Here is a 12,864-nt window from a genome sequence, read left to right on the forward strand (position 1 = left end):
GTAGGATCAAACCCGAAGCCTTGAGGGAAAGGTGAAAAAGAAAGTGAAAAAAAAAAAAAAAAAAAAACCCTGACATCTTAACCGCTTAGTCAGGACGGGAGAGTAACTGAAAAGCGTTTGAATTTAACAATTAAAAACTGAAGTGACAGATGTGTAAATTTAATGAGGTCAAACATCCTGCACTTTTGGTTTCGTTTCCAAGATGTTGGGAGAAAACCATCTTATAAAAAGGGGAGTGCCCAAATGAATAGCAATTGTCTGATATAAGAGGTTTCCCCTGCATTGATCAAAGCTGACTGCTTTCTGGACGTTCTCGGTGGGAAAGCCAAGGAAACTTTTGATTAGTATCACTTTATACTAAAAAGCCAAACAAACACGAGGAGCTGAAATAGTAAGAATTTTGGAAAAATTGATGTAAATAAATCTAGACGTGACGCGTTTGCACATCATAGATATTACGATCTAGACAGTATATAAAAAGTTCTAAAAACTAGTAACCCCCATAAGAAGCCCGGCGAAGAAAAGCCTTTCTTGGACATACAAAAATGTGCGCGCCGCTTTTGCCTATATATAATATATATATATATATATATATATATATACAATATTTATTATGACACTATATATACATATTTCAAGGTCGTACCATTGGTTTCGATACACCGAAAACAGTAATAATATACTGTGGAAAATCGGTATAATCTCTTCAGCGACAAAGAAAAATCTGAAACTAATGCAAAATGAACGAACATAGAAGAAATGCTAGACGAGCGTTTAAGACTCAGAATTTCATATTTAAAAAAATATCATTTTAAAACCGACGTTGATAGATTATGATTATAGAAGAAAGAAAGGAAGAATGTGTGTGTGTGTGTGTGTGTGTGTGTGTGTGTGTGTGTGTGTGTGTGTGTGTGTGTGCATGCATAGCGGGGAAGGAGGTGCGATGGAAAACTCTAAAAAATATAAAGGTCCTGTTAAAGCCATATTAATAAATAAAAGTAGGACAATTAACGGTAATAAATAATGAGAAAGGCATGAATATATTAATGATTTATAAAAATTTTAAAATTATTTAAATTAATTAAATTTTAAAATTTTTATAAATCATATTAATATATTCATGCCTTTCTCATTATTTATTACCGTTAATTGTCCTACTTTTATTTATTAATATGGCTTTAACAGGACCTTTATATTTTTTAGAGTTTTCCATCGCACCCCCTTCCCCGCTATGCATGCACACACACACACACACACACACACACATTCTTCCATAATCATAATCTATCAACGTCGGTTTTAAAACGATATTTTTTTAAATATGAAATTCTGAGTCTTAAACGCTCGTCTAGCGTTTCTTCTATGTTCGTTCATTTTGCATTAGTTTCAGATTTTTCTTTGTCGCCGAAGAGATTATACCGATTTTCCACAGTATATTATTACCGTTTTCGGTGTATCGAAACCAATGGTACGACCTTGAAATATGTATATATAGTGTCATAATAAATATTGTATCTTCAGCTCTCACATCTACGATCGAGCACTTTATTGGATTTTTTTCATCACCCCTGGACACGCTATATATATATATATATATATATATATATATATGGATATGGATTATTCCAATTTTTATTCTTGCCTTTTCTTTATTACTTTCAATTGTTAAGTTGTAGAGTTCAAACACAGTGAGGTGCGTGTGTCACCTGACAATAACCAGAAGCAATTTATAGTTAATGTAAATAACTCTATAATAAGCAAATAAAATATGGTTCTTATCCAGAATCCTCCCTTATATTTTAAAAAATACAGAAAAATCTGCATGATGGACATATCCATAACAAAACAGAAATCATCTTCCAAAAACCACAAATTTATTGAATAGTTTCATTTTTATAAGTAAACATTTTCTTTTAGAAATTAATGGGAATTTGTAGGCATTATAACAAATTTAGTAAGTATGAATTATTGTTTAGTTATCTCTTTATTTTGTTTTAAATTCTTTCAAAATGACAGGCAAGAGAGTCACTCTTCAGATACTTATAAAATTTGATTTTATTTAAAAATAATTTTTAGAATATGTTTTTGTTCCATCACAGGTATGTACATCATACAGGATTTTTTTTTTTGTTTTTTTTTCAATCTAGAACTCTGGACAAGAATCATATATATATATATATATATATATATATATAAATTTAAGACAAGTTATATATGTAATTCCATTTTTCTATGAATTTCAACTTTCTGCAAGAGAGATTCCAGAACATTGCCCCCCCCACGCATTAAAAACATCTATACACCACCACTTCCCCATTCGAGGTCATAATCACCAACCTGTCATAGGCATTTGAAATAATCCTCACTGAATGCTAATTAATTGTCGCACATGAATATTCATTTGTTAATTAGCATAATAATGATGTAATCGGACGATAAATTGCAAAACCTAAGAATAGAAATTGAATCAAACTGGTTGGATTTCAACTTACTTAGGCATCGGCAATTCTTTACACGTAAGCAGGGGGTCGATGAGATCAATGTCATGATTACATGTGCTGGCTGATGAAAGGTGCCTCGACCGACTTGCTTCAGATAAACTTGATCTGCAGGACAAACAAAAGAGCAGAGATAAAAATTTTTAAATTCTTTTTAAATAGAACTCAATCCAAAAGTTGTTTTTATTTTACAGAAGACAAATTTTATTAGGATTTATTTTTTTAAATTTAATGCATATTTTTAATAACAAAGGATGAAGAAATATCTTTACAAATATCTTAATATAACAAGGCTGATAGCCATTTGTCGCGTGCTCTCATGTAATGAATGAATGTGTGAATGTAGGATTGACATGAAATTCTTAAAGATAAACTAAAATGACCGAAAAATGGGTTGAAATGACTTAAATAAAAAGTAAATGACTTCGAATGACTTGAATGAACTTAAGGATGAATTGAATGACCTTAAGAATGATTTGAATGCTTAAAAAATAACTGGAATCCTTCAAAAACAACTTGAATGATCTGGAGAATGACTTGAATGGATTTGAGACTGACTGGTTGTTAAGTGGGTGATCATTTTACATTAATAAAGTGATCCCCTACTTTATATCACAAAGTTACAAACATAACAGATACTACACTTTGATCTTGTCCAAAAGGCCAAGAAAAGCTTAAAAAGCTAAGAACAGCATGTATTAACAACAGACCTTTGATCTTAACCAAAAAGGCCAAGCACAAAAGTGTTACGGACAGACCGACCGACATACCGACCGACGGAGTGACTTAGAGTCGCTTGCACGCGACTAAAAATTGGATAATGAAAAATATTTATATTTATTAAATGTTTTTCAGAAGTTTTTTTAGCAATTAAATTTAAAGAACAATGACAATTTTTGTAATTTTCAAAGTTTCATTAGAGACAAAATTTTTTTAATGAGATGCTAACAATATAATAAACACAAAACAGATCGTATTTCCTTGTATATAATACAAGAAATTCTTAGTTCTTGACAAGAATTCTCGTCTTATTAAAAAACAATGCAGAAATTTGTATGATGTACGTACCAATGATGAAAATTATATAAATTAATCAAATAGTTCTATAAAGAAAATCCTTTTCAAGTGATTAATAGGAATTTGTAAGCCTTACAAGATAAACCTAGTATGAATTTGAGTAATCTCCCTTGTTTTTGAGATCTTTTTTCAAAATGGTACCAAGACGTTTCTGATACTCATAAAATTTGATTTTCATATTTAAAAATAAAACTACTTGATCAATTTATGCGAGTTTAGGAATATTGTGTTTTGTTTCATCAAAGGTATGTACATGCTACAGAGTTTTCTTTATTTCTTTTGTTTTAATATAGAAGGAATTCTGGATGAGAAAAAAAAATTAAACAAAAATCAAAGGTTATGGGGCAGGGGGGGGCATACACAATTTGGGATTTTTTTTTTTTTAAATAATACAAAGTAAATGACAAATATTGATAAATGTTTATACAAATATTTGATCAAAGCAACAGCATAATTGAACATTAATTCTAAAAAACGGAAAATATATATATATATATATATATATATATATATATATATAATTCTAAAAAACAGAAAAAAAATATATACATTCCTTTATTTGCCGACACAAAAATATCCGGTTTGAAAATTAAAATTTGCAAAGAAATAAAATACCAAGATATGTAAATAAAAATAAAAATACACCAACATAATTATATCGCTTTATAATATCTTTCATGATTTAGTGAAACATGTATAACATTGATAGATAATATAGCATGCGTTCAGATTTAAAAATTGTTTTATTACAGTGAGATTTCTCATGCAAAATTTACTCCCTCCAACAAGATGAGCTGTATAGATGAACGATCCTAGATTATACATTTCCAGTTTATGTGCGAAACAATACTGAATTGTTTGGAATTTCAGTAAATAAAACGTAATAAGGACTTTGTCACTGGAAGTTAGCGTACTATTGTTTACTTGTGTGTGTGTATATATATGTGTGTGTGTATATATATATTATATATATACACACACACACAATTGAAAGAAAAAAAAAGCATTACAATCATGCATGGACAATGATGAAAACATTTTACAGCATGAAACGATAAATTTGTCACCCTAAAGAAAACACTACAGCTTTATTTTAAAACTTTACTGAAAAAAAATCAATTCAGGTAATTTGATTATGTAGTAGAGCTGACATCTATTCAATGTAGCCACCTTCTGCCTCAATCACTGCTTTCATACAGGTCTGGAACTGGGAGCATACCTTTTCTACAAGCACTGGTGTAGCTCTGAATACTCGGTGGATGATGGCAACGATCAGGTTGGCTTCGGTGTTGTGAGTGGTCATGTTGGTTATGTTCTCAACGTATGACTAAATGAAGTAGTCCAGCAGGTTCAGGTCGGGGAAGAAGGGAGGGCCAGTGAGAGAAGGGTACAAAGTTGTAGCACTCCTCCTGAAGCCCAGCCTGGGTCTCTTTGGACTTGTGGGCTAGCGCAGAGTCCTGCTAACACACCCAGGGTCTGCCAGCGGCCACCTGATTGCACCAGGGGATCACCACACTCTTCATCACATCAAGATACACTTTGGTGCTGACTTTCAAGCCGACTTTGAAGATGTGAGGTGGCATGATATGGCCCTCATTTCAAACCACACCAAAGACCATAACTGTGGCCAAAAACTTTGAGCTGTGCCCTGAAGCATTGAACCATCTGGATTTACATTTTGAGGGTACTGGCAATGGGCCTGTTGTCATAACTTAGATCGATAGAGAACAGGAGTTTTAGAGTGGCACATCTCCAATCTCGTTCTTTGAACATCAAGTCACTTTCAGACATTACAGAAAGTTTCTATCACTCTTTGATTTTGTGTACAACTGGCCAACTAGTAGATAGTCTGAAATAAAAAAAAAAAGAAAACCGGTTTGCATCTAATGAAAATGGAATCATGCCATCTTTTCTAGGGCAACAATTTTATTGTTCCACTTTGTATAATTTGATTGTAAACAATAGCAAAATTCTTGTCAATAGAAAAAAAAAAAAAAAAAAAAACACTTTACAATTTGAAGGGTTTTTTTTAAAACGTGTCCCAGTAAAGATTTAAAATAATTCAGTTGGGCTAGAAAACTACTCACACCTGCTAGTATTCTACATCTCTACAAAACCACTATTCACCTATGCATGGAGTATTGTTTCCATATCTGGGCTGGTGCATCTATCACTAGTCTCCTGCTCTTAGATTGGATCTGAAAAGTCTCAACTGTAATATGCAATAATATCCTTTGTTTGGAGTGAATAACAGTTAAAGCGCCAAAAAAAAAAAAAAAAAAAAAAAAAAAAAAAAAATTTGATGTGGACATTTCAATTAAATCATTGAACAGCAATTTTATCATTTCAAGTTTATTTATTATTATTATTATTATTATTATATTGTTCTAATCTCTAGTGTTATTCGCATAACATTTTGGTTGATGTAATTTCTGTATCTTGTTGAATTCTAGAATCTGGCAAACTTGGGAACTTGCACAAAATTTCAAATGGAGCCTTTAATTTAATCCACGGAAGTAGTATGTTCTCGTTCCATCAGCCATGACAATTCACAATTGTATTTTGAATGCCTGCATTAAGGACTGAACCTTCAACCTCCAGAAGAGTAACTTACAACTTGATTTTACTAAGTACTATTGTAAACAATCCTAGTATGAATTTTGGGAGCCATAAACCCATTTGTTTTTAGGAGTACACTTTTACTACTTATATATATTTGTTCCCAGAGTGTGTTAAATTCTATATTAGGTTTGCTTAGGTGATCGTCTCATCAGGAAGTCGTTCAAACATTACTGAACCATGCAATACAAATTATCAATCTTCATCTGAAAAATTCAGAAAGGAATCATTCAGAGATTAATTAAAATATAAATTAAAAAAGCAAAGAAAAAGAAATCTAATGATCTGATTGTACTTACACTGATCGCGCTAATGTGACTTTGGTCGCAGTGCTGTTTGACATCGATTGGCTGTTAGAGAGTGAGGTTTTCGAACTTGTGGTCGATAATGATGGTTCACTTTCTTGGAGGGTATCCTCTTCGCCTGGAAATGTCGAGGAGGTTGTTATCACAGAAGTTGAGGTGGAAGTACTCGTACTCCAGACATCCACCATGGGTAGACTTTGTTCATTGCCACCTCCTTCGGCGGCAGCAATATCATCAGTGGTCTTATTTTCTCCAGCATTTTCGTGGAAATACTTGTCGAAAATGCTGTTGCTTCCCTCTTTCAGGAAGATCTTTTGAATATCACTGATTGACGGTGTGGACTTTGAGGCAAACTGCTTGAAGTCATGCTGAGCTAACTGCTCAGATAGTTTTGAGCGGCTTTTTTTAGGGTTTGGACAGAGAGCAGAAACATCATTAGAGCCACTCATGGCCAACATGTCTGTGTGAGAGTCTAATGAAGTTGATTGCCCAACATGAAAATTATTTTCACATAACAGAGAGTCATTAGTTGACGGACTACTACAATTTTTGTCTAACGTCTGAAATACACTACCTTCACTCTTTTCGGAGTCCGAGCACCGTAAATCGTTAAGCAAGTTCATATGACTTTCTAAAACAGATTCTCTATCCATTGAGATGATGTCGCTCAACGTCCGCTCGCACTCAATCGCTGAATCCTCAAATGACACACCATCCAGGGCAGCACACACGTTTCCAAGTTCAGCATTTTCATGGACTTCGCTGCAGCGGATGAAATAACTCAATATATGTAAAAGTTTGGAAACTAGATCAGATTTTTTGCCCGTCACTATTGTCCGAGAGAGCCTCAATGGATTTCCTATACTACCATATAGATCACTGGTAGAAAAAAAAAAAAATTGAATTAAACAGTTTTTTTAAAACTTGTATCAAATAGTTATGTTATTTTTATTGAAATTCAGTTATATGCATAACTTAAAGAAATAAGGTGTTGGCAGCTGTTTTTCTTTTATCAAGTTTCAGGATCAAGGTTAAAGCAAAGTTTAAAGCATGGTAATGTGGAACCAATGGACATAGAATTATAGGTGTGACATCTACATGAAGATAAATTAAACAAATTTTTTAAACCTTTTTAAATTAAAGAAAATTAAGAATAAATTTTTTTTTTCATTTTAAAATTTTGGTGCTAATGCAGAGAGTGATCTGCGCTATTTTTTAAATCGTATTTCCAAGTTAAGTTTTTTTTTTATTCAATTGTAAGGTTAAAGTACAGAATAGGTACAAAACACCCTCCCCATGTTAAGAATGACTTTTTAAATAACATTATTTCAGCATGGATCACTCTCTGCATGAGTATCAAAATTTTTTCTAAATTAAAAAAAAAAAAAAAAAAAAAGTTAATTTTGAGTTCATTTTAAATTATAATTACAAAACGACTTTACTCAAAGAATTCTAAATATATTTAAAATCTTTGTAAAAACAGATCAGTATTTGTGCTATATAGTAATGGTGTGTAAGCTCTGATTGGTTGAGAAAGAACATTTGTTAAGAGTGAGGGGTATGTTGGAAATGGCAAGTGGTCAGTTGGTGAAGGGCAGTGTAAGCATCATGTTGGACATGAAAAACTTCCCTTCAGAGAGCCAACCTGAAAAAGGAAATAATGGACGATTCCTGGAAATATGACGCAACCATCTTGGCTGGAGAATTAAACTAATGTTCTTTTATTCACTTCAAGCCAGCTTCTAGGAAAGAAATCCAAGCTAGCTATATCACTTGCATGTGGGGTGCAGATAAAGCTAATAGAAAATCACAAAAGATTATCCAACAATTTGCAATATCAGTTCTTTAAAGAAAATGTATGCAAACAAAACCTGAGAAGAATATTGTAGTTTGCTTGAAGAATTGTGTAGTGTAAAAAAAAGTATTTGAAGGCTATATCAAGGTGGTTCATAAGAAACACTGGACACAAGACACGAGTTAGCATATAAAAGAATGACAATATTAGAAATAATTTTCAATTATATTACGTTTATTTGCCAACAATGTTTCTTACAAGATGGTAGGTGTTAATGTCCCTAATTTTTTTTAGTGTAATTGAAAATTCATTCTAATATTGTCGATTCTTTTATATGACAACTTATGTCCACGATGTTTCCTACAAACCGCATTGATATAGCCTTCAAACAACTCCTTTCATAATAGAACCCTATTTTATATTTTTATGTAAAGGATGGAGGTGAAGATATCACAGAATGATCAAGCAATTCAATCACGTTTGATATTCCTCCTCACTCACCTTGAAGACTTCGTCCAAAAACTCTTTCGTAACACTTTATATCACAAACTCATTTGGCTCCAATACACCAACAGCAATTTTACATTTCTAAACATTTCCTTCTCAAAGATAAATTCTAATTTCAATTGCTATTACAGTTAGAATACTAAATAGAAAGAAAAAGGAAGGAGAGTTCTATCAACTTACCCTAACTGAGCCCAGAGTGGATTGTAAGGATGTGCTTTTGCTAATGCATCCAGCTGTAGAAAAAAAAAAAAAAAAAAAAAAAAAGCAAATGCTAAGTTATATCACTGTAATAGCAATATTATCACATACATAAGAGAAAAAGAAAAAAAAAAAAATGTGAACGTAGGACCATTGGGATGATGTCACATTTTGGTTAAATATAACTCGGTAAGAAAAGATTTTATATTTGTATTCTTTAAAAAAAGAATTTTTTTTTTTTTTTTTTTTTTTTTTTTTTTTTTAAAATCAAGGTCAAAAACATGCTTCCTTACTTGGTCCAGATGATAAAATGTAGAATATTAAGTTGGCAGTCATTCAAAGATAGAAAAAGGCAAAAAACATTCCGCAAGGTAGAACTTATACTTACCCATTTGGCTGAATGTTTGTCCATGTACTTTTTGGATGTAGCACCACCAGTGGGGGTGACAGTGGGAACCCATGCTAAATGGTATGTGAGTACCGCACTGATTACTGTACTTACAAAGCTAAAATTAAATAGAAAACAATTTAAGACAAATTTTTTTTAATCTGGCAAAAATAAAATTTGATTTAAAATTTCAAACCTCTCCATTTTATTACGAAAGAAAATCCACAAAAATAAACTGGTTTTCATGAAAGTCAACAATTATAATCTTATTAATATTTGGTGCAAAAAAATAACTAAAAAATTAAAATGAATATGTATGTATTATATACACTTGAACGTCATTCACAACACAGATGTATATAATATGACATGAGTTGTCAAAGATAAACAATATTTATTGTTTAAAATCAATATATTTCAAAGTCAGACTTAAATTTTTTTTTTTTTTTTTTTAAACTTTTTTTTGTCTCCTTTCTTGCCATGGTTCCGAGTTGGATAAGAAAGTCAGTTATTAAAAGAAAATCTGCATATTGTCCTCAACAATGTTTGTTTTGAAATGATGGGAGAGCACTGGCTACGCAAGATTCAGTTAAGATCTTAAGTTCCCTGATAGAAGCATTGATTAACGTTTAAAATGAATACATATCAAACATTTGAAAGCCATTCACAACGCAAATATGAAAGATAAAAAATATAAACGCTTCTATCACAGAACTTACAAACTTAACAAAAAATTAATTACTTTATGACCCTTCACCATTGAAGAAAGAATTTAGAAGCCTTTAACCTGTTGCGAATAGAAAGTTAATTCTGGCCTTAAAATTCTTAGCATATCCTCATATTAAAAGAGCAAACATTTTGATAACTTAACATACATTAATTTTTTAAATGGAGATCAAAACATTAATTTAACAAAGTATTATAGTTTTATAACAATTGCTTCAATTAAAAAATTGATGACCAAACAATATCATAATCAAATTTAGCTTTCAAAATTTTTATGTTTTATTTATTTTTATTAATAATTTGGTAAAAACTAACAATGAAAACAATAAAAATGACAGTAAAAAAAAAAAAATGTGCTGGATAGGTACATATGATATCTACTTATCTATCTATATAAAAGCAAAAATGTATGTATGTATGTTCGCTAAAAACTTTCGACAGACAATGAAAATTCACAAACTCGGTATCATATTGAAGCCCCATCCTTCGCCCGAAAAATATCGAAAAATTGGCCAAAAACGTTCATTTTTTTTCACCCCGAAATCAACAATTTTCGAATGGGTGGGGTCAACAAAAAGGGTCCCCTTGTGACGACGACCGGTTCTACGCATGCGTCAGATGACGTCATGACCTGATTTACTTTAAATAGTTGAAGAACTGACTAAATTTTATGTACGTCGCATTAGCTCAGTTGGTTAGCGCGTTGGTTCGTTATCTAAACGTTTTGGGTTCGAATCGTGGTGTGAGATTTTTTTTTTTTTTTTATACGATTTTTTAAATTCAAATATTGAACCAATGTTATTTAAGCCATTTTTCATGTAACGTTAGTTTTTTTTTTTTTTTTTTTTTTTTTTTTTTACTTCGCTTATCCACCCAGGTACCCACCGATCTTTTAATTTTAATATCGAAACAGGCTTATTTAAGCCATTTTTCACTTTTTTTTGGGGGGGGGGGTTTAACATTCGTTTTTCTGTTTTCTTTTTTCGATTTTTACATTTAACATCGTTCGTTTGCCTTACGTTAGTTTTTTTGTGTTTTTTTCGATGTTTTGATTACCCCCACCCCCTGCTTAAGTTTTAACGTTCGTCTTTATGTTTTCTTTTTTTACTTCGCTTATAACAAACAAACCTAGTCATTGACCTCATTTGCTGAATAGCTATTGCTTACGTCGTTGTCGTAACTCTACGACTTCCGTGCGGGCACCTGTCAATTTTTTTCTTAAATAAATTCAAACATCTTTCAGTAATTTATTCTGGCTGGCCGAACGGATCATGTTTTTTTCACATTTTATTTTCAAACTTCGTCTCAGGGCTTCGGGTGCAATCCTACCAGGAAACGTCCAGAAGCAATCAGCTTTGATCAATGTGGGGACAAACTCCTCTCATATCAGACAATTGCTAATCAATCTGGAAAATGGGGAGCTGGTTTCCCACTCCCAACATCTGTTGGGGAAAAAAACCAGTCAAAATTTTTTAAACAAACCCAAGTTAACTGCGTGACTTCTATTTGACCTCAATAATTAGGTCAAATAGAAGCAGCAAAGTTAACTTTTATTGCTGCCACCTGTCAATAGTTAAATAAATTCAAACATATTTCTCTTGTATGTCTCCATGGCCCAGTGGTTAACGTCGTACGTCTTTTTTTCACACTTTCATTTCCAACTTTACCTCAAGAGTTTGGGTTCGATGCTCATACTCGCCTACCAAAATTTTTATTTTTTTTATTTTAACCCCCACCCACTCCCGCCCGGAGTTTTGATTTAGCCAAACACCCTACACACACCTCGAAACACCCGGGCATCGCCAGGTACCCCCCCCCCCCCCGCTAGTATATAGCTAAAATAACCTGTATGAGTTTGAAATCGGCTGGGTTGTGACTCCAATAAATATAAAAAATCAATAAACATAATCTGATTAAAGGAACAGTCTGATTTTGATCAAAATTAACACCCTTATACAGCCTAACATCACAAGTGTATTTGAGAAGTGTTATCACCACACAAGTAAAAGAGTCCAGCATATAAAATCAAGAGTAGGTTCTTTGATAAGGTGGAGCATGTTTAAAATGAATGTTTCTGTTTAGAGCACAATTGAACAATGATACTTGACTTTTGCATTTTAAACTTTAATCCAATGTGGTGAGTTTTCGACTAGAGCAGGCAGTCAATCAATTTGTTTGAAAAGTGGGCAAAATTGTGCTGATTTAAAATCAATTGGTTTTCTGTAAAACAACTGAAGCTGCAATTCCACATAAAAAATTTAAAGGAAAAGAAATGTATTAGCTTTGAAACTTAATGTGATTATCGAATCAGTAAAAATAGATTCTAAAAAAAAAAAAAAAAAAATTATATATATATATATATATATATATATATATATATATATACTAGAAAAAGTACCAGTCATTGATTGGGTTCAAAACAGCCTACAGAAAATGGACTGATTTATGAAAGTATGATAGGTTATGAAAAGGAAGGGTTGTAAAGAGATAGCTTCAAATTTGGGGGTATCAAAACCAAAGCAAAATATGATGAAAGTAAAAATAAAATAGATAAACCCCATAATTTATTATAACATACCTGTTCACACTGAAACACTTCTCACAATATTCTGTGGATCTATATTAAAAAACCTTGTAAAGCTGTCACATATTTCCATTCTATGGAGGTCAGGCGCGAACGAACACCCCATAATTTTATTATACCATATTTTTTCAAACTGAAACATGATTATCAAAGTATACTTACACAGA

General features: G+C 32.0%; 1 protein-coding gene across 1 annotated transcript in view; it reads right to left on the reverse strand.

Moving 5' to 3' along the window:
- The window catches only part of LOC145286164 (folliculin-interacting protein 2-like), a 131,748-nt gene that overhangs the window by 15,559 nt on the left and 103,325 nt on the right, over positions 1-12,864 (reverse strand). The window contains exons 11-14 of the mRNA XM_080134942.1: positions 9,388-9,505; positions 8,982-9,034; positions 6,494-7,378; positions 2,493-2,606 (exon numbers count right to left, since the gene is read on the reverse strand). Of these exons, the coding sequence (XP_079991068.1) occupies positions 2,493-2,606; positions 6,494-7,378; positions 8,982-9,034; positions 9,388-9,505 (1,170 nt within the window). The remainder of the gene's footprint in view (positions 1-2,492; positions 2,607-6,493; positions 7,379-8,981; positions 9,035-9,387; positions 9,506-12,864) is intronic.

This window comes from Euprymna scolopes, chromosome 10 (genome assembly GCF_053919585.1).
Source record: "Euprymna scolopes isolate OS-2025 chromosome 10, ASM5391958v1, whole genome shotgun sequence".
In the NCBI taxonomy this organism is placed as follows: Eukaryota; Metazoa; Mollusca; class Cephalopoda; order Sepiida; family Sepiolidae; genus Euprymna; species Euprymna scolopes.